Here is a 24,862-nt window from a genome sequence, read left to right on the forward strand (position 1 = left end):
TAGAAGTACCTTCCTCCATGCCTACCAGTCCGGAAACTTCTGCACCCACAGACACAACTCCCAAACCACTTGAAGGGCTGCCCTCCTGTAAATAAGCTCTAGGAGATTCACTGATTATTTAGTGTGGCACAATCTTTCTGAATTAAGCTTTTAAATCTTTGTTGCTACTATAATCCTTGTAATATTGTAACATATGTAATTTTTGATGTAATAGGGGGGTTCACGAGAGCTTTTCACCAGAATTTTATATTGTCCCACCAGAAATGCCGTGCATGCTGCGTAGATTAATATTAAGATTATTTTTAGGCCACCAGAAGAACTTACGGTCCAATCACCATTGGAAACACACTGGTGCCTATCCCAGCAGCTACTCACCTCCACCAAATCCATCCTGCTAAGCTCCCATCTGTTACACTCAACTCACTCTGTGTCCTCACCTCAACACCTTTGAAGATTACACTCCTTGATCTCACCTTAACACCTTTGAAGCTGCTCAACCACTTCCTTACCTTTTGTCCATCACACCCATACTGGTCCAGGTTGGTGTGTTTGCATCAGAAATCCTTTTTAGACAAGCTTGCCTTGCCTACTTTTTTCTTTCAAACACCAACTCGGAAACCTTGAAAAATCACTCAGCTACTTTTCAAAACTTGCGCAACTGCCCAGCCGCTTGTCAAATGTTGCAAAATTGTCCAGCCGCTTGTTGAATCTTGGACGCTCCACAACATCAATCACTACCAGTACAATTCACCTTCACAGCAAGCGGCAGAACATAATCTAGTATCTTTTCATGATCATAATCCTCCTACACCAGCTAGAGATTGCCAAGTGGACCCGGGTACCCGTGGCGGGTGCGGGTACCTGCAGTCATTTTGGGCATATTTAGATACCCGGACTTGGACCCGGCACCCGTAGGGCGGGTACCGGCAGTACCCCCGGCGGGTATCACGGGTACCGCCTACAATTCAACCCTCTAGCCGGTCTATGCCGGCTTCAAGGGTGGTGTAAACTCTTGATGACCAACACAGACCGGTCATCAAGGGTGTATATACCCTCTCAATGCCTGACCTGGGCTGGGTATCAAGAGGGTGTATGTACACCACAGCTCCACTTGTAAAGTGAGTCGCGCGGCGGGCGGACCCTCCCGTCAGATTTGGGTTGGGCTGTCCTGGCAGGACATTGAGCAGCCCTTCAGGTCGGCCCGACCCTGCCCGACCACCCATCGGCTGTTCCTCCCGACAGGGAGGGCAGGCCAACCTCGTCCGACCCGCGAGGCAGCATGGTTGGCTTGTCTGATAGGTCCGGCCAACCCATCTGCCGGGTGGGTCAGCATGGTTGGCTTGCCCTCAAGGTTGTCAACAGGTTGGCTGCCCCCAGAAATGAGCCAACCTTCCTGACAAGTCACCGGACTAGTCGACATGTCCGTTGGCCCAAGGTCAGCAACTCACTTGAAAAAGTGAGTTTCCTGAGACCACCATTACAATCTGCCAAGTGTGCTTGCGGATTGTACATAGAAGAGAGAAAAAATAAATAAATGTTGGACTTCGCAATGTTTGCTTGTCATGATAAGTAGAGAGGGCGGTATATCATTTTAACCAAGGTGGTGTCTGATATCAAGATTGTCGTTGCCGCAGCGGTTGTAAGCAATTGCACCAATGAGCAAGCAATCCCCGGATGCATGGTGCGGTCGCTGGATTGACCCTCCCCAAGGACAATTTTTGCTGCTTGGATCTCATGATGACCCTGGGGCCCGCGGCCAACGTCTGGGTAATCCCAGCTTCAAGCCCAACGTCCAGGTAGGATTCATGGCCTAGCCGCTGTCAGGGGCAGCCTGACCTTCCCAACATATACTCCTCCCAACGTCTGCCGTGCAAAGTTTACCTGCAGGGGCGGAGAGGGGGTGGCCAACGTTGGGCCGGACATCCGCCCGCCGTCCAACTGCACCTGTGGTGTATACCCTCTCAATGTCCGGTCAGTGCTGGACACCAAGAGGGCATACAGTCCTGATGACCGGCACAGACCGGACATCAAGAGGGTGTGTGTATACCTTCCCAATTTCCGTTCTTTGCCAGTCATCAAGAGTTTACACCACCCTTGAAGCCGGGATAGACTGTCATTGAGGGTGAATATACCCTCTTGGTGCCCGGGAAAATCATGAATGGAAACAGAAAGATTCATTGGATCATGTTTGAGAGGGTGGAAATCCAGATATGGTAGCTGGTAATGGTCGCAGTAGACACCACTTATTTGACGCTCTCCTGAAAGGACAGGAGAAAAGGAGTTTCCAGTCCGGTGAAAAAATGTCAAAGGCATCTTCTACATGGTTGTAGAGGAAATGTGAGTCAGCTTTCTGTAGTGCCGCTGGTCTGGAGTGTATGCCCTCTCGGTGTCCAGCACATGCTGGACACCGAGAGGGTTAGGTTAGCGGCGGCCATTATTGTGCTGCAAAAGGTTGTCCGCGACTGCTTGTCTCCAGACCTTTTGCAGTGGGTACCTGGACGGGTACCCTCCATCCAAAATTTAAATACCCGGACCCGCACACGGCACCCGCGGGCGGGTACCCACTGAGGGCTGTCGGGTACCCGCCCACAGATACTGGGTACCCCCCAAGGGTACCCACGGGCGATCTCTAACACCAGAAAGAGAACAATGAACTGCTTGACTTGGCCTTGGGAGTTCCCATCATACCTTCTTTTGGTAGCATTGTAGCCCCTCACATCCCCATCTGTGTTTTACTAATCAATCTCTTGTTTGATGACAAAGCGACCGTGTCCAACCTCTTGAGCTTGGTATTATCAAATCAGTAATTGCATACCCAATTGCCGGGAAAAACGTGCAAAGAGTAAAATATTGCCCAGCTGTTTGACATGCGGGACAAAGACTTCAAGCAGGCAGTTTGCACCACCAAGCCCGTTTTCATGTGGTTGCTAGAGAAAATTATCTTCAATCAAGTTTTCCATAGCAACAGTTATTTACTGCAACTGCCTATATCACATCAGTTGGTGATCACCCTCCAAAGGCTTGGCTCAAATGGGAATGGTGCGTTGGTGGGAAGATTTTCAAGAAATCTGATGGTTGGCCAAGGAACTGTTGTCAAAATGAAAGTTTGGCATGAGGGAGATTCCTGTACCTGAATTAATAAGACAGATTTTTGAGTCAAAGTGAGAAGTGAGGCAATTTTTTGATAAGGGCAATTTTTGATGAGACAATGTTTGATGTGATGTCTGCTGAATAATATCAATTATCATTCCCTAGTGCAATTATGAGGGAAAAGAAAACAAGAAGGGGCAAGAGAGGCCTCTTTTTATAGGAAAACTCATGTCTGAGATTAATTTACAATTTAGTGAAATAGATGTACTAATTGAGAAAGCTGTACAGTTTTGATGTGAAATAAATGTACCAAATGGGAAAGATGTACATGTGTAATGAAACAATTTACCCATTTGGGTTATGATCACTTGGCTGGTTCTACATTGGGAAGTGAAATTATGTCTAAGATTTGATTTAATATGTGTGATTGACGATGAGAGTGAGAAAATTTCCTAATTGAGAAAATATAGCCCAAAATAGGTGATTGCCAAGATATGAGTAATTTCTATGTGTATCTGTGATGAAATAAACACTATGTGAAATCGAATATGTATACATGTGAATTAAAGGGTGTTCAGCGCTTATAAGCAAATTAAGATAAACAGTTCTTGTGTATTTTGCATGTAACAACCTTATAAAATTTGAACTAGATTTATCCATGATTTATGTTGGCGTGTACATGTATTTATTGTGTGTAAAATTTATTTTAATACATTCTTAAGGATTTTGCGTTTGATTGGTCTTATCACAACAGGGAGTCCTCCCTTATCCCATGATGGCAAGCATAAGTGAGGAGCTGGAGAAGTTTTTATTTCAAGTTTAACAATATATTGTACATGGCACACGCGGACGGTCACTGGAGGGCAGTGATGGGTGCCGGGTAAACAATGGAAGACTTCCCGTTGGCATTTATAGAGCTCTAGATGCCCCTCTACATCCTAGATTAAAACATCTACCAAATCAGCAAGCAGTGCACATGAAAGTCATGAGCTGTAGGGTTAGGAAAACATTTTCCCTTCTACCAAAAATTAAGAGTATGGGTTTGTAAATTGAGATCTGGGAGGCTCCCAGACTTGACAGGAAGTCCTCCACTTCACGCAACTTAACATACAGTGCAAGTTATGCGAACACATTTTGCAAGTTACCAAAAACAAAGTGCAAGTTACACTAAAAATTAGTGTAGCTGACATGATTTATATCCTTGTTTTTAGTGTAGTTTTTGACTAGCTATTACCACTAACATTTAGTGATCAAACAATTTTAGTGTTAGCTTCTTTCTACTCATATCAGCTAACACAACACTCTCAGTTATTTTAAAACTGACAAAAACAGTGTCTCACTCAACAAACCTGGGAGTTGGCGACCCCCCGTGACTCTGGGGGAGGGGGTTGCATGGCGGTTACACTCGGATATTGCCGGCGGGTGCTGGGTACCCGTATTGCATCTCTATTACACACCTGTGTCAATCCAATTCTTCGGCTTTAAACCAATGATAAATTTGCCATTATCTTTGGTTTGGAACCAATGGGAGGGCAGAGCTGGATGGAGCTGATTGGAGCTGGCCTGGGTAATAAATTCTCCCAAACAGCCCTATGCAGAAAATGTTTCATAGCCTAGCACCGCCTGCAAGCGGGTGACAAAATCCGGATTTCGTTGCGCTGACGAAAACCAAATTTTGCCCTGAGTTTGAGCCCCGGTGCTGTCTTCACCTGCCGTGGATTTCGTCACCTGCCATTCTCAGTGGCAGGTGCAAGAGGAAAGCACGAATCCCTTGATTGCCGGTGCTAACCGGTCATTGAGGGGACATACACACCTCCCTTGATGGCCCCTCTATACCGGTCATCAAGAGGAACACACAACACTCTCTTGTTGGCCGGTCAGTACTGGCCAGCAGGAGTAAAGTACTGTTTTCACTCTTGATGGCCGCTACTGACCGGCCATCAAAATTTGATACACACACTGTTGAGTTTAATACTCAGGTTTTGTCTTTTCTTTCTGCTTCCACATGTCTTTTCCATTTCTCACACATGTCACATGTTGTAAATAGTCTATCTGAGGCAGCAGGCGTGGAAGGACCCTTTCACCATCCTTCCACGATCCTCAAACACCGCCACGCACCGTGCCTGCTGTCCTCATCCCTGTACATCTCATCACACACCCCTTGGTGGCCTGTCAGTACACCGGTCATTGAGAGGAAAACACTAACCTCTTGATGGCCCGTACTGGTTGGCCATCAAGAGCAAAGCTCTTTTGATGATGTGTATACACATCAACCTCAATGGCCCGTCAGCACCGGCCATTGAGAGGAACAAAATACACTCTTGATGGCCTGAAATGATTGGCCATCGATGTCATATATTGATCAATATAGCGTATATTGATTAATTTATATTGATCATTTTTTTTTATTCCTCTTGATACCTTTTTCTGTGTTGCATGTCTCCTTAATAGTCTTCTATAATCTCTCTCCTTCCCCCTGTGTTAGCTTGAAGCCACAGGTTTTTTTTTTTTTTTTTTTTTTTGCCTGATAACACTCATAAATTTCTACATACACCATTTGATTCTTCATGAAAAAAAGACATTGCAAGTTTTAGGATTAATCCAGGGTGGCTGAGGGGTCTCAAAGTTTTTTTCTTTTTCTTTTTTACTTCAACAATTGATGTTATCAGAAGTCTCCAAATCTACTTTTTTTCAAAAAAGGAAAAACATTGACCCCTGACCTCTCTCATGATACCATCCTGCAAACATTTTTAATTTGGTTGGTTGAACTTCCTGAAGATATTGCACATCATACTTGAGGTGCTACATGCATAAAGGCCTTTTTGAAATTGGTTTACCATGGTTTAGCATATTTTTGTTGGGTTCTTTGTTTTATCTACTTTTGTTATCACCCACAGATTAATGAGGAATATTTTGACATAGAATTTCATCCAAAAATTGTTCTGCATATAAAACCCAGAAATATTGTGTTTTGGGACACATGCATTATGCAGCAGCTACAATCTGATCAGTTGCCAAATATCACTACTTTTGTAGTTTCTTGGTGTTTCTGCCACTATATCTCATCACAGTGTGGGAATTCTTCTGCCATATGGTTATCAAAATGTTTAAATGCCCCCAAAAATTCTTTGTGTACCTTTACTCACCACAAAACCGCCAAATGTAGCAGCTACAGTCTGATCAGTTCCCAAACATCACAACTTTGGTAGTTTCTTGGTGTTTCTGCCACTATATCTCATCCCAGCGTAGGAATCCTTCTGCCATATGGTTACCAAAATTTTTACATGCCCCCAAAGATTAATTATGTACCTTTACTGACCACAAAACCCCCAAATGTAGCAGCTACAGTCTGATCAGTTCCCAACTATCACTACTTTGGTATTTCTTGGTGTTTCTGCCACTATATCTCATCCCAGCGTGGGAATAATTCTGCCATATGGTTACCAAAATGTTAAAAAGCCCCCAAAGATTCATTACGTACCTTGACTGACCACAAAACCCCCAAATGTAGCAGCTACAGTCTGATCAGTTCCCAAAATCACTACTTTGGTAGTTTCTTGGTGTTTCTGCCACTATATCTCATCCCAGCGTGGGAATCCTTCTACCATATGGTTATCAAAATTTTGACAGGCCCCCAATAATTCATTATGTACCTTTAGTCACCACAAACCCCCCAAATGTAGCAGCTACAGTCTGATCAGTTCGCAAATATGACTACTTTGGTAGTTTCCTGGTGTTTCTGCCACTATATCTCATCCCAGCTTGGGAATAATTCTGCCATATGGTTACCAAAATGTTGACAAGCCCCCAAAGATTCATTATGTACCTTTTTGTAACCATATGGCAGAAGTATTCCCATGCTGGGATGAGATATAGTGGCAGAAACACCAAGAAACTACCAAAGTAGTGATATTTGGGAACTGATCAGATTGTAGCTGCTACATTCGGACGTTTTGTGGTCAGTAAAGGTACATAATGAATCTTCGGGGGCTATATAATATTTTGGTAACCATATGGCAGAATTATTCCCACGCTGGGATGAGATATAGTGGCAGAAACACCAAGAAATACCAAAGTAGTGATATTTGGGAACTGATCAGACTGTAGCTGCTACATTTGGGGGTTTTGTGGTCAGTAAGGGTACATAATGAATCTTTGGGGGACTCTAAACATTTTGGTAACCATATGGCAGAAGTATTCCCACGCTGGGATGAGATATAGTGGCAGAAACACCAAGAAACTACCAAAGTAGTGATATTCGGGAACTGATCAGATTGTAGCTGCTACATTTGGAGGTTTTGTGGTCAGTAAAGGTACATATGAATCTTTGGGGGCCTGTAACCATTTGGTAACCATATGGCAGAAGTATTCCCACGCTGGGATGAGATATAGTGGCAGAAACACCAAGAAATACCAAAGTAGTGATATTTGGGAACTGATCAGACTGTAGCTGCTACATTTGGGGGTTTTGTGGTCATTAAAGGTACATGATGAATCTTTAGGGGCCTCCAACCATTTCGGTAACCATATGGCAGACGGATTCCCACACGGGGATGAGATATAGTGGCAGAAACACCAAGAAACTACCAAAGTAGTGATATTTGCGAACTGATCAGACTGTAGCTGCTGCATAATGGATGTGACCCCAAACACAATATTTCTGGGTTTTCTATGCAGAAAAATTGTCCGATGAAATTTTATGTGGAAATATTCCTCATTAATCTGTGGTTGACAACAAAAGTTGATAAAAAAAAGAACCTGACAAAAATATGCTAAACCATGGTAAACTAATTTCAAAAAGGCCTTCTATGCATGTAGCACTTCAAGTATGATGTGCAATATCTTCAGGAAGTTCAACCAACCAAATTAGCAATGTGTGCAGGATCGTATCATGATACTGATAGAGGTCAGGGGTCAATGTTTTTCCTTTTTTGAAAAAAAGTAGATTTGGAGACTTCTGATAACATCAATTGTTGAAGTAAAAAAAACAAGAAAAAAAAATTGATCCCCCTCAGCCACTCTGGATTAATCCTAAACCTTGCAGTGTATTTTTTTCATGTAGAATTGAATGGTGTATGTATAAATTTATGAATGTTATCAGACAAAAAAAAAGATTCCTGTGGCTTGAAGCAAATACAGGGGAAGGAGATAGATTATAGAAGAGTATTGAGGAGACATGGAACACAGACAAAGGTATCAAGAGGAATAAAAAAAAATTGATCAATATAAATTGATCAATATACGCTATATTGATCAATATACAACATCGCAAATTCATCCATCTTGGTAGTGGTATCAGAAGAAGTGGTGAAGACGTACCTTCAACAACACTACCCAGAAGAGATTGAAGGGAAGACATGGGCTTCTTTCTTTTGTCAACAATGCGCAACCTCAAAGAGCATAGACAAAAAATTGCCATGCAGTAATTTGCTAATCCCACGAGACAACCCAATGGACCTTCTAGTGTTGGACGTAGCCGGACCATTCTTGTACAACATGTCAGGAAAGCGGTACATTCTCACCATGAGAGACCACGCCTTACATATGGTGTGATGCAATGACGGAACAAAGTGAAGTACGGAGCAAGATAATGGTGTGCATGAACCATTTGAAGAACACTTTTGGCAGATACCCAAAAAACCTGCGTTGTGACAATGCACCCGAGTATACAGCATCCCTGAAGAAGCTACTACAACCGCTTGGAATTTCTCTAGCACCGGTACCACCTTACATCCTGGAACACAATGGTGAGGCTGAGCGAGTCAACCGTACGCTAGGCAACATGGCAAGGACCATGCTGCACAAATCAAAGATGCCTTGGCCGCATTGGAGCTATGCTTACCGGATGGCGGCTCACATACACAACAGGATTCCAAATAAGAAGGTAGTGACTTGTCCCCTCACAGCAATGTATGGAATAGAGATAGATCCGAATGTTCTGTACCCGTTTGGAGCGGAGGCAATAGTACACATACCAAAAGAAAAGCGCAATAAACTATCTCAGAGGGCGCATTTCGGAAAACTGATTGGGTATCCAGCGGCGGGAGGCGGTTGGCTCGTCCACTCTTCATACGATGGCAGGATTCTACACTCAACTTCAGTCATATTTCCTGAATTTCAGTACCTCCCGGTCAAGAAGAAGACTCCATCAAAAGGCAATCTCGACCTCATCTTGAATCAAATCGTGCTCAAACTAGGCAAGGAGGAGACCAAAATCAATGCAAAAGCAGAAGAACAAGCAATGAACAACTTGCCCATGAATGAAGACCAACAACTGCTGTTGCACATAAGATCAGCTCTAAAGTCACCGGACTCAAAAGAATGGCTAGGAGCGGCAAACTATGAAATCAACAAGTTCTTTGAACTCGACGTGTGAGAGCCAATGGAACCGTTTCCTGGAGTCAAGGCTCTAGGTTTTTGGTGGGTATTTGCGATAAAAGAAGGAATGGCCGAAGGAGACCCGGAAATTTTTCAAGCAAGATATGTCGCAAAAGGCTTCAATCAGGTAATGGGTAGGGACTGCAACAAAACATATGCTCTGACGGCTTCACTTGTCACTCTGCGATTACTTATTTCACTAGCAATCAAGTACAATTATCCAATTGCAACATTTGACGTTAGTTTGGCTTACCTCTAGAGTCCTATAGAGGAAGAAGTCTATGTACAACCTCCCATCAAAATACGCCCAGAATTAAAAGGAAAAATAATAAAATTGAAGAAAGCTATGTACGGTACAAAACAGGCGGCGAGATGCTGGTGGAAATTCTTCAAGAGCAAAATGGAAGATATTGGTTTTGTGGCGTCAGAATTGGAACAATCACTTTATATATATCAACAAGGACTGGATTTCATCATTATATGGCTACATGTGGATGACGGCTTTGCAGTGGCATCCAATGAAACTCTCATGCGGGAATTGAAAACAGCATTGGAGAAAGATATGAAAATAAAGTGGTTGGATAAGATTGCAAAACTCGTTGGTATCAACATCAAAGTGAAGGCAGACGTGATCAAATTAGACCAAGAAAAGCTAGCTGATCAGATTGTGAATGACTACTCAAGACCTGGATTCAACCAGCAGAGCACCCTACCAGACATTCAACTAGAAGTACACTCGGGAGAACCTTTAGATCAAATGGCATACAGATCTATACTAGGTTCGCTCATGTATCTTGCGGCAGGGACAAGACCGGACCTGTCATATGGAGTAAACCTTCTAGCTAGATACAGTCAAAATCCCTCAATGAACCATTGGAAAGCGCTAGACTTCTTGATTAGATACTTGAAGCGTTTGTCGTCAAAGAGACTTTTGATTTGAGGAAGCGGGGATACCCTGGATCTATGGTTGGATGTGAATTGGGGAGGCGAGCACAAGCAATTGACTTCCGGTTTTGTTATCAAACATATGGGCAATGCCATTGCATGGGGAGCAAAACGGCAGACGGTGGTGGCACTCTTGACATGTGCGGCGGAATACGTAGCACTCTTGGAAGGAGCTCAACACCTGGCGGGAATCTCAATTCTTTTGGACGACATTCAACATCAATTACCCATGAACGTATTCTGTGACAATGAAGCGGCAACAACGCATCAAAGAAAAAGACTTGATATCTTATACGCGCATTTTACTTCATTAATGATTTCTTGCGGGAGAACAACATCAAGATAGCGTGGACAAGTACAATCAACCAGCAAGCTGATATCTTCACCAAGAAACTAGGCCCCAACAAAATGGACACGGCAACGGCAAATCTAGATTTGACAGGGTAAAGTTTACCAACTTGGGGGGGGGATGTTAGAGAGTAAGCGGGCCAAGGTGGTAAACTTAGATCATTAGAGTTTCAACACACAGTTATGCATAAACAAATCATGTACATTTATGCATTACTGCGGCTGCGCAAACTTGTACTTAGTCTAACTCAACCCGCCGGTATTGGTTCCTCTCTTTCCTCACCAAGATTGGACCCAATACCGTACCGGCCCGAGCTTACCTGCGAAGCATTTCTTTTCGTCAGGTGAGTGTGATCAAGACCAAGATTGGACCCAATACTGTGCCGGCCCGAGCTTACCTGTGAAGCATTTCTTTTTGTCAGATTTGCATTCACTCCCCGGAGTGTCTTATAAAATCCAATCGTGAACCCCCCTAATACATGCATTGCATTTCTTGCACCATTGCTCATATGATATTGCATTTGTTGCACCGTTGCTCATATGATTGATACGTGTGTGAAAGGCTATGTACATGGAAGGTCCCCTCTACAGCTCATAACAGAAACTGGGCCAAACATATGGACAACATGCAATTTAGTTTTGATTTCACATTCCCCATGACCAGTTGAGTTTCAGCCATTAGATTTGTTGATTTCTCTGAAGCTTTATGAACTATTTCCTCCCTGATTTTCTGAAGGTAGCCAAGAAATTCATACACCTTGATCACCTGTATTCATAGAAGGTTTACCGGGTCATCAACATTGTCACCAAACACCCATCACACCAGATTCTTTGTGATGATCAGACTATTCCAACAAAGAATCTGGTTTTAAGAAAGGATTCGGATAAATCCGTGACATTTGGGTGCTGTCCCCAGGACACCAAGGTGCGCCCTTGGAGTAGAAGAGGGGGCAGATGCTCGCGCGCCGCACGGCCGCTGCGCAGGAAAACTGTGACAAGTTTTGGCCTCAGTAACCCAGTTTCTTTTTTTACCTGCCAAAACGTCAAGTAAGTCTACCAAGAGCAGTTTTGCGCGGCACTTTATCGCCTTGATGACACGAAGTATCACGTTAAAACACTTAGTCACAGTAGCAGGGGCAGTTCTCGACCATGGTCGACCTCCCTGTGATCGAGGAATCGCCGGGCGTATCACTTGGATTATGCACAATGCACTCTACAGCCAATTGGTAGGGATATATCGGTTGCCGCTTTTTCAGCGAAGTGGGAGCTCAAATACAAGTTGGACGGAATAATATTGATTGCAATCAGACCAGTTTTACGTCAATATTATCTCCGATGTCCGAGTCTGACCCAGTCCCAGATTGTTTGACCAATCAGCGGCTATCTAAATCAGGCGCTCATCGAAGCTTAGAAAGATTTATAACTTTTTCCCGGCCCCAAGGGATGGTAAGAGTGTTCAACGCGCCCTCTCTTTGTCTTGGAGTGCTGAAACATCGCTCGGATCTAGTGTTCCGAAGGGGAAATTCTCTCTCTGGATTAAGTCCCTTGTCTGGATAATAATCTACATCCTCTCGAACTGCACTATTTCTTGCAGCTGAATTTTTGGCTTTACTAGAATCATCTCAGCGCAACGTATCTGCGATCTTTAATATCTACTGCTAGACTGTGATCCGAAAAAACTCCATGAACCATCTCTGTGGGCAATTTCTTCGAATCTTCTGATCGAATTCAAGAAGAAGAAAGTAAGCCAGCATCATGCCTCAAGGGTCTTCGCGCGCGATTTCAAATTATGTGTTTTTACCTGGGGGAACTCATCCCATTCACACCCAGTCAAACTATGTTGTGCAAAAAGAAAGCACAAGTAGGTCGCAGCATAGAAGCCAAGACGACAACCTCAACCGGACCACTCAAAAACTAACAAAAAACAACACCCAAAGGTCCCGCAACTTGGTTGACGGCCTTTTGCTAGATGGTTGCAAATCCGCTCGCAATTGTCTCAATTCTTTAGGGTATTTGAATCTACCTCAGCCGATCATGTGTGGAATAAATCAAATAAACAACTCTTTAAACAGAAACTACACCAGACCGAGTCCTTCCCCAGACACCAGCGGCAACTCAGCCTCTCGTCCTTATAACGGCCATCCCAATCAACGACCAGTGATGATCAAAGGGAGTGACAATTCGCCGGCTAGACGCTCAAGTTCCACAAAGGAGAACTTGCTAGCAACACTGTACAGATATCAGACAATATTCTTGGTGGACGATAGCGCTTCGATGAGCTTGAACGGCTTGTGGAAGGAGGCTCGAGATGCTTTGTGCGCAGTGGCTGCCACCGCCGTCCAACGAACTCCAGGTCCACGATTTTCTCCTTCATGATGGTCAAATACATCAGCTTTTCAGTCGAATTGACCTTGTGATGCCCCCCTTTCTCCTTCTGCTTCTCACATGTAGATGGTATTGATATCTACTTCTTAAAGTGAGTTGCGGCATCTACGCTTCATTGACTGTGCTATAGTGATTGTCGTGAATATGTCGCTCAAAAATGAGCCATCTGCTACCTCCAACTCTCCGGCACAAAAAAAGTACCAATACTCATCTTAGGAATGCAAGGAATCCAGTAGAGGTAAATCAGTTGTTCAGTGAGGTTCGACCGAACGGCGCCTGTACTCCGATTGAAGCCCGTATAGAAGCACTAGTCAGTTACCAGTAAGTTCTCATTAGACCTTTGTCAGATCATGAAAGGCCGGGCCCTAAGAACATTGATATCAGGTTCCCAATTGATTGTTTATTCCAAACTAAAATGTGCAATTTGATTTTTGACTGAAGCTTAGATCAGTTGGAATCCTTAAGAGCCCAAGGCCTACCTCCGATAAAGCCATTGAACCTGGTGGTCATCACTGACGGAGTAACGGATGATCCCGAAACTCTGATTCTCACAATTCTGAGCATTGTGAATCGGTTAGAGGAGGGCAATTTTCCGCTGAATGAGGTCGGCATTCAGTTTATGCAGATAGGGTCTAGCACGTTCGTCGCTATTCTATTCATTGTTTGTGGGCTTTTCTTCGTGAGTATTGACAAATCTGCATCCTCACACATTCAGGGAGGCAACCAAACTCTTGAGAACCTTGGATGATGACTTGAAGAGAATATATGGGGTTAAACGAGATATTGTGGTGTGTGATCATCGCCAACTTACTCACAGCGGGGGAAAAACATGTCTCCCTTTGTGCAGAATACTTATCTCCAATTGATAAAAATATGTACTTGCAGGATACTACGCCGTATAAAGGCAAACTGACTGGAGAGTTTGTGATGAAGTGCTTGTTGGGGGGCATAAATAAAGTAAGGGGTGTATTTCTCAACTATGAAGAAAGAAAGAAACTGATGACACGGATTATTTCATAGAGAATTGACAAAAGAACTAATTAGAAGCTACAAGTTCCTACCACAAAGAGCTTAGAAGCTGCATAGTTCCTACCACCACAACCAAGCAAAAAAAAAAAAACAAAGTCACATGATTTGATGCGACAACCAATCCAACACCAACTATTATGGTTATGATTTTCTCCACACACATGCACACATACATCCTGGGTTTCTGATCCAAAGTTTCACTTCAATTGAACTAGACCTAGATTTTTGAACAAATGAATGATACATCAAACATGAATTTGTTAATTTAGCAATGTGGCAATGTTTGCTCTATTTGTCCACATCATCCCCCTTGGAACTACAGAGGGACTTGGCGGGATGGTTTTAAGTGGCCATGACCCGGCACGAGGTACCCGACGTAGGCAAATGCTTGGTTTTTCTTATCTGGTTTGAAGGCTTGGTTGTTGATCCCGATGCAAAACAAGTTGCACGGCACTGGGTGTGTGATGAGATGGAGGGCATAGGTAACCTCATCAGGCACACGATTTGCGATTTACAAATGCAAACAAGAGATGCACGACGCGCATAAAGATTACATTCCATGTCCATCGCCGAGGCCTCCAGCGACTGCCCATCAGCTCCCTCATGTAAGACCGGCCTCGCACACAGCTTACATAGGACGCACACCCAACCCAAAAAAAGAATGACCAAAAAACACGAAGGGACATAGCGAAAGCGAAACAAAGAGGTGGATGTGGGGAAGGGGGGATAAATAAGCCCAGAGAAAAAGCGCGAGAGATGCTGATTGGACGCGAGGATAAAAAGAGAAAGGGGAGGCCATGGAGGCGAGCCACTGGGCCTTATCTGACGCAACCTGGGGCCACGAAACCCAAGGATGGCTGTGGCCGGTGTTGGCATTTCAAGAGTAGTGTTGCTTTCGGAAAGCAAGGGCGAACTACTCGCCACCTCTGGGCATAACAAGACTAGAGCCGGTGTGTCCTGCCTGATACCGATCGATGAGTGGCGCGTTGTATGAGACGAAGGAAGCGAATCGCTAGTGATGCAAGCGTCCTTGAGTCAATGCGGGTCGTTTTGATGCTTCCCCCAGGCGGGCGAGGCCACCAATCCTACTCCCGTTCTCGCTCTAGTCCAGTGCGGCTGTTGACGTGAAGAGAGGTTGACGGTGTGTGGAGATGGACGAGAGGTTATGCCCATCGGGGCGACGGGTGCTCGCCGTCATCGACATACAGGTTTGCATGGTTGGAGACGAGGCCGAGGATGGGGGACTGGAGTTGAGGAAGCGCATGAGGATGGACGTGATCGGGGTGGGCAGGGGACTTGAGCCGGGGCAATTGACTTACGAGGCTGGAGGTTTTCTGCAGGAGCGTTGAGCGGGAGGGGTGTGTGGGCGATTTGCTGGTGATGGCTGTGTGTGTGTGTTCGAGGTTCAGGACGGGGGGTTTGGGTTGGTTACTGACCGAGAGCCCAAGCCAAGGAATCCAAGCAAAGAGGGCTTACCAGGAGAGCAGAGAGGACTCGGCAGATGGTCAGGGTTCGAGCCGGTACTGCTTCCCTGCTCCGCAGTAATTGTGTGAGATCGTTTCCACCGCGTGGTAGTTGATGAAGATAAGCTAGTCGACGGTGACCTCGACAGGGATGTGGGGGTGGGAGGAGAAAGCTGGCCATTCCGATCATTGTTGAACGTCCATTTCCTCGAATTAATCTTATGTTGAGAGAAAAAGTCTTGGGTAAACGCGAGGGCTCCGGGGAAGACCGGAGATGCCGCAGGACGATTATCAGGACTTGCTGTGGCGGTGGCTGCGGTTGTGGCTGGAGTAGCTGCTGTGGCCGGCGAAGCCTTCTTGAGAGCATTTGGATCTTTCAATTCAGACTGCAGGATTTTCGAATACCGCCTCTCAGACTTAGCATACAGGTCCCCGCAGATCTTCAAAAAGTCGGCCGTATTGCTGCCATCATCAGCGTTTTCAGAGACACGTTCGCGAGGTTCGGAGATTTCAGTGCACCGACGAGGTCGAGTGCCGAGCGGCCCGCTCATCCTGGTCGTCTTGGGGGGCAGGACGGAGGAGTAGTGTCTTGAAGCATCCAAGACCGATGCTTTCTGTTTAATGATCGTCATGAAGCTCGCCAGAAGCGAACAATCTCGAACCGGATCCAGCAGGTGAGGCAAGGTGGGGATCCCATCACGAGAGGAAGCAGGCAACGAAGCCCGGAGCGCATACGGCAATCCATAGCCCTCGTATTCCTTCGAGGTCCATTCGGGCTTGACTGACTCAGATTCACTCGCAATGAATGAAATGTAATCCCGAAACGAGTCCAACTGGGTAGTAATAAATTCATTCATCACGCTCATCCAGGGTTCCTTGATCCCAAACAGCGTCAGATTCCCTAAACCTTGTAAAGTTTTCGCGACCAAGGTCAGGGTCCTCTGCGATTTACTGTCGGGCTGGAACTGGATCAGATTGAACAAGCGTGGGTTGAGAATAGCAGGCACAAAGAACCGTAGAAAGACAAAGGCTGAGATGGAGGTCAATCTCATATCTTGATCGTCGTAGGCATCACCAACCAATTCTTGAATTTTGACAAAGATTTTCCTCAACCGATTGGGACATTTGGAGCGGTTGATGTACATCGATTGCCAGATTTCGTTCGAAATCTTCTTCAACTCTTTGGCGTTCTCATTCGCGATTTTCTCCTTCTGATGCGAAGAGAGCGAGGATTTCAGCTTAGAAGGGTCGATTTCCAGTTCTGCCTTCGCCATACAGATCCGCCGAATCACCGACCCCACGCTGGATTCTAGAAACGAGCTTCCAACGATCCTCATGTAGGCTTCTAACATCTTCGTCAACAGTGTATTGGCTCTGAATAAAATGCTTGCTGTTGATAAGTCGCCGTTGATTTCAACTGCTGCAAGTTGTGAAAATCGCATGAATAACCGATTGTTTGCTTCATAAATCCTGATCAATAGCTCTGACAGCCTATCTAGTTCTCCGACGGCCATGTTCGCCAGACTGAGCGGCAACCCAATGTCGTCATCATTGTTCAAATACTATTGTTTTTATCCAGCCAATCCAAATCAGTCTTCAAAAGATGAATATGACAGAACGCAAAGGAAGACCAACATTCATCATCTTCGCATATTCCGGCTCGGCCAAAACGACCTGCTCGATAACGGTTATAGACAAGTTGATCTCGCCCATGATCTCGACTTTCTTATAAAGATTATCTCGCACGTCAGTATTGCTCGAGTTTTCGTCGACATCAGCCTCGTTAGGAGTGCCATTGCTGTTAGAATATATAGGTAGCCAGAGGGGCAACTGGGTGTTCTTTTCGAAGGTTTTGAAATCCAAATAACTCTGCCCAATCAAGGTGATCTTGGAGGCAGAGGCTGAGGATGAGTTGGAGTGGGAAGTCGAAGGATTGGGACTGGAGTGGTCACGGGAGGACTTTGATTGAGGATGGCTGAGAGCCTTCTTGATCTGGTAAACGTTTAAAATCAGTGGCGTTTTGAACGAGCCGATTTCCCTTTCAAAAGACGAAAGAGCAAGATTAGCCTCGCAGCTTTTGGTGTGGTCTAAGAAAACAAAAGCGGCTGCGATTTGCTAAAGAGAGCGACAAGGGCTGATGATTGTACTTACGAAAATTTGAATCCTTCGCTCCAGAATGGGTTGGAATTCCGCTTGATAGTCGACCTGCCGATGATTTCTCTGTCCCAATCGAACTCGACGAAATAAAAGTTATCATTAAAGCTATTGATTGAGATCGAGTTATTCTTCGAGCTATGGGTTGAAGAGCCAGGAATGGATATGGGGGTGGTGATCGATGATGACGAAGCGGGCTTGTCGTCGAGGGTTGGCGCAGAAGCGGTTGGGATACTTTGGCGATTAACCGGGCCGCTGGGTTGATTGCTGTGCGTCAGACTAGAGGTGATTGAGCTCGAAAACCCGGTGGTCGAACTGTCAGACTCATCGAGATTTTTGGAATCGTAACGGGCTGACAGCGGCAGCTTTCCGTTTTGAGGGTCCTGTTGATGCCCAGGATCAGTGATGACAAACTGCTGAGAAGTTTGATGTTTGCCAACATTGGACGACTTGTTGAACAATGCTTCTTTGTTGATCGACAGCAGAGAGGCTTGGCTCCCGGTAGATAGAAACCCTCCAGTCGAGTTCCTTCGGTCGTCCTTTATCATGAGTCGAGCCCCGTTGACAATTCCGGTCGCTCCAGAAGAGTCATTGATTATATTGTTCACAGTTATCTGTCGGGTTTCGCCCAGTTTTCTACCTTCCAATAGTTGGATTTCGATCCCCCTCCAAATCCTAACTCGTTCAGGTGATGCCTGTTTAGTCAAATTGCTTTTGTTTGATCCCATATCTCCCGGGCTAGGATGACCAGGCAATGATGACGTCTGGTGAATAGTTTGCGATCCTGGCTGGGTCAAGCTCAGCACCCTTGGGCGTGCTCCCTGGGGACCAGCGGCCTGGTTTTTCTTGCTGGAGCGCGGGTAAAGATGTCGAAAGTCATCAGGCCTGCAAAAGCATTTGCAGATGACCAACCAAGACTCGAGCAAAACGGTGTTGGGCATGCAGATATAAATCGAGAGTTCTGGGGTGCCGCTTGGAGAGTCGCTCCGCTGATAAGAAGGATTGACGGGAGTATGGCCAGAGTTCTTTGACGTGTCTTTCATGTTGGCAGTAAGGGGCGAGGATGAAGACGGGTCCAATTGATGTTGACTTGCAAATCCACCGAAATGACTGGGCGTGTTAGGGATGGAGCCATTGGTGGAGGACTGAAATGGCGGAGATGCGTGTAAGGGAAGCGAGCTTGTCGAGTTGACCGCTGAACCGGGGATTCGTGTGGTAGATTGAGGGGGGCTTCCTGCCCTGCGAGTAATGACGCCACAGTGAGGCCGGCCAAAAATCGACTGATGAACCATCCGAACATCCGTCCGTCGGTAAGAAGGTAGATAGATCCGGTGCAGAACCACGTCGGTCTAGACAACCAAGTGTGTGGCCGAGGAGAAATGGACAGAAGAAGTATTTGCAGAAATGCATTTGATCAGGTTTGATTCCCGAAAGCATATTGACTTGGGGGAAGGGGATTATGGTTTAATGGATAAAAGCGAAAAAAATCCGGCAGCCATGCTTACACCAGAGTATAGTGTAAAATGACCATCTTCCGTGATCACTCCTTGGACCAATTTCCATTGACCAGAGCCGATACCCTGCGAGTTCATCGCGGCGCCTGGTCCCAAGGCCAATTGGCTGGTGATGGATCCATTGCCGCCTGCGCTGCCACTGGATTGGGACGTAGGTTTCTTCCTGCCGATCCTAGAATCGGCGTTGAAAGGATGTTTTTTCTGTTTAGTTTGCTGGTCGGCAGGCTTCGAGCCAGATGGAATCCGATTCTGGCTCAGTTTGAGCATGTCGGTCGAGTCATTTGCACTTCGATCAGTCAGCGCATCTAACTGCTCAGATAAACTGTGCGGATCTAGATTTGGCTTCTGGTGGCCTGAGTCGGCCGGTGCAGATAATTCGAGCTGAGGACATGATGCGGTGTCTCTCTGCTTAGTCAACCCACTGATCAGACCTAATTTAACTCCTCGTCTTTCTTTCTTTACGGTCGCCGACTTGGCAGGTTTGGCCTCAGCCGCTGGTCTCACGTGGTGGAAAAAGTGTCTAGAGATACCACCGATGCGGTTGTTCGATAGAATAGATGTAGCAGAAGAGCTTTGCGAGATCGCTGGGCTAGGCTGGACTGTACTGTCAGGAGGAGTTGAGGGTGCGTCATAGACCCAGACATAAAAGTGACCAGACCAGTTTCTATACTTGGGATTGAGTGGACTTGAAGATGTGGTAAAACGAGTGGATTGATCGGCAGGCGTAGGGCTAGCTCGTCCTGTAAACAGAGTGGAAGGACTAGTTTCGATCGGAAACTTCATCGCCGAAGATTCACGAGAGTCATCAGCCCCACCATAGGGCATCGGGGTTTGGAGCGGATTCATAAAGTTGGTGGATGAGTCTGGTTGAGCAGACGCTGGCACGGTGCCATCCTCAGTGATCGAACCCAAACGGCCGGGAAAATCGAGTGAGACAAGGCCGGTGCTGGTGAATGGAACGGAGATCGAGCGACGGTACGGTGGGGCGAAAATCTTGAGTGGTAGTGGGATGTGGGACTTGGGGGGATCGGAAGGGGTGTCATCTTGAGCACCTTCTTCCGACGAGGGATGGGCTTGTGGATAGATTTCGTTGGATGCCCCTGGGACAGCTTCGGCAAGTCTGTTGGCATGAGACTGAAGATCTGATTGGAAGATGTAGTGGGATTGGGAGGGGTTGAGGAGGCTTAAACCAAGATTGGAGGCTGATTTGGGATACGAATCGACCGCGGCAAGCTCGCCAGGGGTGGCTGAGGGTGGTGGGAATTGATAGGCTGAGTTTGAAAGATTATCAGGGGTGTTTTGGTTCTCATGTTCATGCGCTGTTCGTCCAAGGTGGTCGGTGGTGAATGGTGAGGTGGAAATGGAGGATTGGCGAGCAGGATTAGAGTCGATTGAAAGGTCAAGATGGTCCAATCCCATCGAAGTTGAAGGAGAATGCTAAAGAACAGCCAACAGTTTGTGAAGTTCAGCAGCCGACCGACACACTCATAGACAGAAAGGTGTACATTGGATCAGACAGAAAGACGATCAACACAAAACCCAATGTGTAGGAGTCCCGGTCTTTCTGTCTCGCGCTGTGTGAGGCTTTGAGAGAAGAGATGCTTAACTGTTTCATAATGATCGCAATAGCTGTCCCGAGAAGTGGAACGGTGCAGATATCGAGCTCCATCACGAGTTCGTTCATCCTGAGACTGGTGTACGCAGATGGAGAGGACGCAAGTCGGTCAGTCAGTCAGTCATCGTGTTGGATATGTGGATGTGATTACCAGATGTTGCTGTTCGGGTGGATTGTTCATGAGCTCGGTCGTGTTGGCAGTATGACTGGTTGCAGGTGGCTCTTCGCCCAGCTGGTGCTGCTGTTCCTGCTGTGCTGGCTTGGCAGGGTCGATGGCCTGTCGGCGGAGTCGCTTGAGTCTGGCGCGGTGGCCCTCGAACCCGTTGAGAGCACTGGTGGGTGAGCCGGCTAGTTTCTGCATCGTCGGCTCTCATCTACGGGAATGAATTGCGAACATGACGGCCAATGGTTAGGAGAGGAGGGGGGGATGCTATATTAAACCCGACTGGGCTTCATGCTTGATCTCGAGCGCTCGTCTGGCTCCGGTCGAACTCTAATCACGCGAGGACCGGCCGCCTCTCATTTCTTGAGAATGAGCACTTTGATGTGCGAGCTGGGATGTTGGGCGAAGCAAGACGCAAGAGCAGCCCCACCAACTCGCAGCCCATCTCTCCTCGATATCCTCAATTCATTCCTCGATCTCCGCAGTCTCTTCACGTAGCGGATCTCCTCCAATCAGCCGCATTATCCCCGCCTGCCACCGGTACAATTAAACACTGCATGTATTTCAATGGAGAAGATCCCAAAGGTGATCTCAATTGATACTGTAACATCCCACCAGTCACCACGTTGGTCCTTCGTTGGTCTGCCGTATGGCGTCGGCAAACTCCAAGTATGTACATATTCGTGATTTTTGGGCTTTTTGGACTGTGTAATCGGCCAACTCAGCTATGGTTTTGGAATCAGACCAACCACTCATCCTTTGAACAACGAAGCGCGCTGGCCGCTTGGCCAGGCTCAGGCTTGGCTACCACCAAGTCGGCACCATACAGCACTACGTATCGTGCCATCCTGGAACACTGGAAAGTTGTTCTTGCCAAGCCTGGCTTCACGGAGCGGCAGTGTTTCGTCAGATTCGCAGTCCCACTCGGTTAGGAAGCACTCCCGAGGGTGCACTTGGGTGTCCCGGGACAACTGGATCACAAGAACATCACGGCTAGCGCTGGATCATCGTTGTTCCAGGGGCACCCGAGGTGTTCCTGATACATATTCCAGTATGTGTACGTGGTCCGTCGTTTCGCTCGGTGTTTCAGCTGGTTGGTCATTGAGCACACCTTCCCCACGGGTTGCCCTAGTATAAGGAGCGATAGCTGCGTTTCGTGCTGCACTAGGCTGCACTGCCGACGACTCGGCCAACTGTTCACGTATATTAACCACAAGATACAATTGCTTCCCGACGCTCCCCAGATTTGATAGGGAATTTTGGACGAATTCGACGGATCACAAAATGCCCATCCTCGATAACATCCCTCTGCGCCGGTGTTACCTGATTTACCCCATTCTCACCCGGGTGTTGACAATAGTTTCCGCTGCGTATCACCGTCCGATGCCATCCGAGCTGGTGTCAGTCGACGGCGTCTGGAAGACCATCGACGACCCACTCCTGCTTGATGGAGTGGCGCATTCCGACTTTGACGCAGCCTTCAACGCAGCAGAACACACCGCTTGGTCACCATATTCACCCAGTCCTCATTACCCAGCGAACCCCGAATCGGATGGAATGCAATATATACACACCCATGAGATGCCAATGTCCCCTTCGACCTTTTTTCAAGGTCCTTCGACTAGCTGTAGGCCAAGTTCATCTTTATTCCTTCTAATACATTCATCGAGCGAAAAGAAGGGGGAAGTAACTGAACATTGCTAGTAATCTCCCATCTTGACAGCCTACCCAATGATGAACCAGGGTCACTTTCCCTATGAAACACCGATCGCGCCGCCAAACACGGAGACCGTTCAAGGTGCATCCACTCATCATCCAGGTTAGTCTACCTGGATGCATTCAGAAGATTTGTGAGCTGAGTGAGACGATACTCACAAACTGATGGCTTGGATTTCATGTGCAGCCCCTTGGTCGACAACACAGGATATTATTTATAACGATATTTTGAACAGCCCCAACAAGCCAAGTGAACTCGACGTGGCGGCAAACAATGCATTGATAGCACTCCTACTCAAAACTACTTTTGGCAAGTTCCAAGAGAAATCGCAAGGCGCCCAGATTACTCCGCAAATGACTATAAGCCAAAGAAATCGCCACATGACATTGCCGATGGTGTTGGATGCTTCGATCGATTTTTCAAAGAAGCTACTACGAGTCGCAGATTCTACAAGTTCAGCACGTCAAACAATACCCCTTGATGATTGTGATTTGGCATACAAGAATTTGATGGCGTGGATGTACGATTTGCATATGCGAATTTTAGACAGGGCCAACCTACCCGCCTACGCATACAGGTTACAGCACGACAACTTGTTCAACTGGTTGGAAAACCAGGTCTTTAACCCTCAGAATGGTCTTCCAGTCATGGGGAGGATTGACTACATTCCAGGATTTTTTGATTGGAAAGACCATCATTTTGGCCCTACTCAGCTACAATTGATCAACTACTTCGCCCAACCTTGTCGCAGCAATACCCTAGTGTCAACTACCGCCTCGAGTCTTGTGAGAAAATTTTTGTATGAGAATCCAAGTGAGTTTTATTTTCTGCAAGTGGTCGGACTGAGTGAAGTCTTTGAATAATCTTGAGAGGGGTGAATTAAATCATTTTTTGCTATGCATCACTTAACTCAATCAGATGGCTATCTAGCCTCGAAGTACGATCCGGAAACTTCTATCCGAGAACCCATAAATCCAGAATTTATGGTAATCAACTCTTTCTTAGTCGGCCACAAACTGCCAGATTACAGCCTCAATGACGAGCTCAATTTTTTGATTGAGCAACACTTCAAAAAAATGTGGAATCCACTAACTACAAACACAATGACGCCAAAAACCTACCATCCCAAGTTACCTGTAGCGATGTACTGCGTCAACAAGGGGCCAAACGAACAGATTATCCGAGTTTTGGCCAGGCAAGATAATCAACGGCCGCGACAGCTTAACAAGAGAGAGTTACAGCCGAGGTTTAAAATTTTATTCAATGTGGCTGATTTTGCCCACGCCAAGATCCTCAGTATTCTGCCACGCAAGAATAAGTCCGAGGAAATGGAAAGAAGAAAAGAATGTTTCAACTGGCTCCTCACAAGTATCACCAATCCAAGCAATGATATTCCTGTCATGGGGACTTGCAAAATTCACAGAGGTTTTGCCCCATGGGAGGGAACTCATCACCACCAACGCAAGAAATTTGGACAAGTTCAACTACGATTAATTGAATACTTTTCGGAAATTATCTCAAAACCTGAGTTAGATCAATTGACAACATTCCTCATCTGTTCATTTTATCAAGAAAAACATCCTGATGTTTATAGATTTTTATTGCAACACTCTCGAGTCTCAACAAGATATCAATTACATTTTGACTATGGCATAATTTGAAATGGAAACTTGTTTTGGTGATGTGGCCATCACAGTTTTCCTTCACGACACAAATTGATTTGTGGATCACCTCCCTCAATGATTCTACCTTGACCTCTCCCTCATACCAACCATTGTTCCTTTTTTCTCTTTCTCTCTAGTTAATTTTCTAATTTCTTGGATTCTTTTCCCATCTCACTTAGGGGTTTGTTTGTGTGTTTGATTGAAGAAGTTGTTTTCTTTTGTTTCACAAAGATGTCACTTAGATTCATAGTGAGCAATGCCATAGGCCAAATTTCACTTTAAAAAGAAGAATCTCAAATTTGTGGCAGAAGTAACAGTCAGAATGTTTCATTAAACCATTAGTAGATGCATAAGATTTCACCTACCAGCTTTTTTAACCAAAGAACAAATCACACAA

The 24,862-nt window shown here is 46.0% G+C and overlaps 3 protein-coding genes across 3 annotated transcripts; 2 read left to right on the plus strand and 1 right to left on the minus strand.

The window, feature by feature from the left end:
* Positions 1–12,921: 12,921 nt before the first annotated feature.
* On the plus strand, positions 12,922–14,190 carry PtA15_18A380 (uncharacterized protein; the record flags this gene model as incomplete). Its single annotated transcript, XM_053164913.1, has 7 exons — positions 12,922–13,114; positions 13,213–13,237; positions 13,345–13,467; positions 13,588–13,785; positions 13,862–13,934; positions 14,032–14,103; positions 14,167–14,190. The coding sequence occupies 7 exons, from the start codon at positions 12,922–12,924 to the stop codon at positions 14,188–14,190; spliced, it is 708 nt and encodes a 235-aa protein (XP_053028875.1).
* A 1,148-nt stretch (positions 14,191–15,338) lies between these two features.
* Positions 15,339–21,282, minus strand: PtA15_18A381 (uncharacterized protein; the record flags this gene model as incomplete). The annotated part of the gene is made up of 7 exons (XM_053164914.1): positions 15,339–15,559; positions 15,652–17,200; positions 17,274–17,676; positions 17,790–19,141; positions 19,298–20,743; positions 20,914–20,997; positions 21,073–21,282. The coding sequence occupies 7 exons, from the start codon at positions 21,280–21,282 to the stop codon at positions 15,339–15,341; spliced, it is 5,265 nt and encodes a 1,754-aa protein (XP_053028876.1).
* A 1,086-nt stretch (positions 21,283–22,368) lies between these two features.
* On the plus strand, positions 22,369–24,462 carry PtA15_18A382 (uncharacterized protein; the record flags this gene model as incomplete). Its single annotated transcript, XM_053164915.1, has 4 exons — positions 22,369–22,711; positions 22,808–22,903; positions 22,988–23,614; positions 23,720–24,462. The coding sequence occupies 4 exons, from the start codon at positions 22,369–22,371 to the stop codon at positions 24,460–24,462; spliced, it is 1,809 nt and encodes a 602-aa protein (XP_053028877.1).
* Positions 24,463–24,862: the final 400 nt, after the last annotated feature.

Source organism: Puccinia triticina, chromosome 18A (assembly GCF_026914185.1).
Source record: "Puccinia triticina chromosome 18A, complete sequence".
Lineage (NCBI taxonomy): Eukaryota > Fungi > Basidiomycota > Pucciniomycetes > Pucciniales > Pucciniaceae > Puccinia > Puccinia triticina.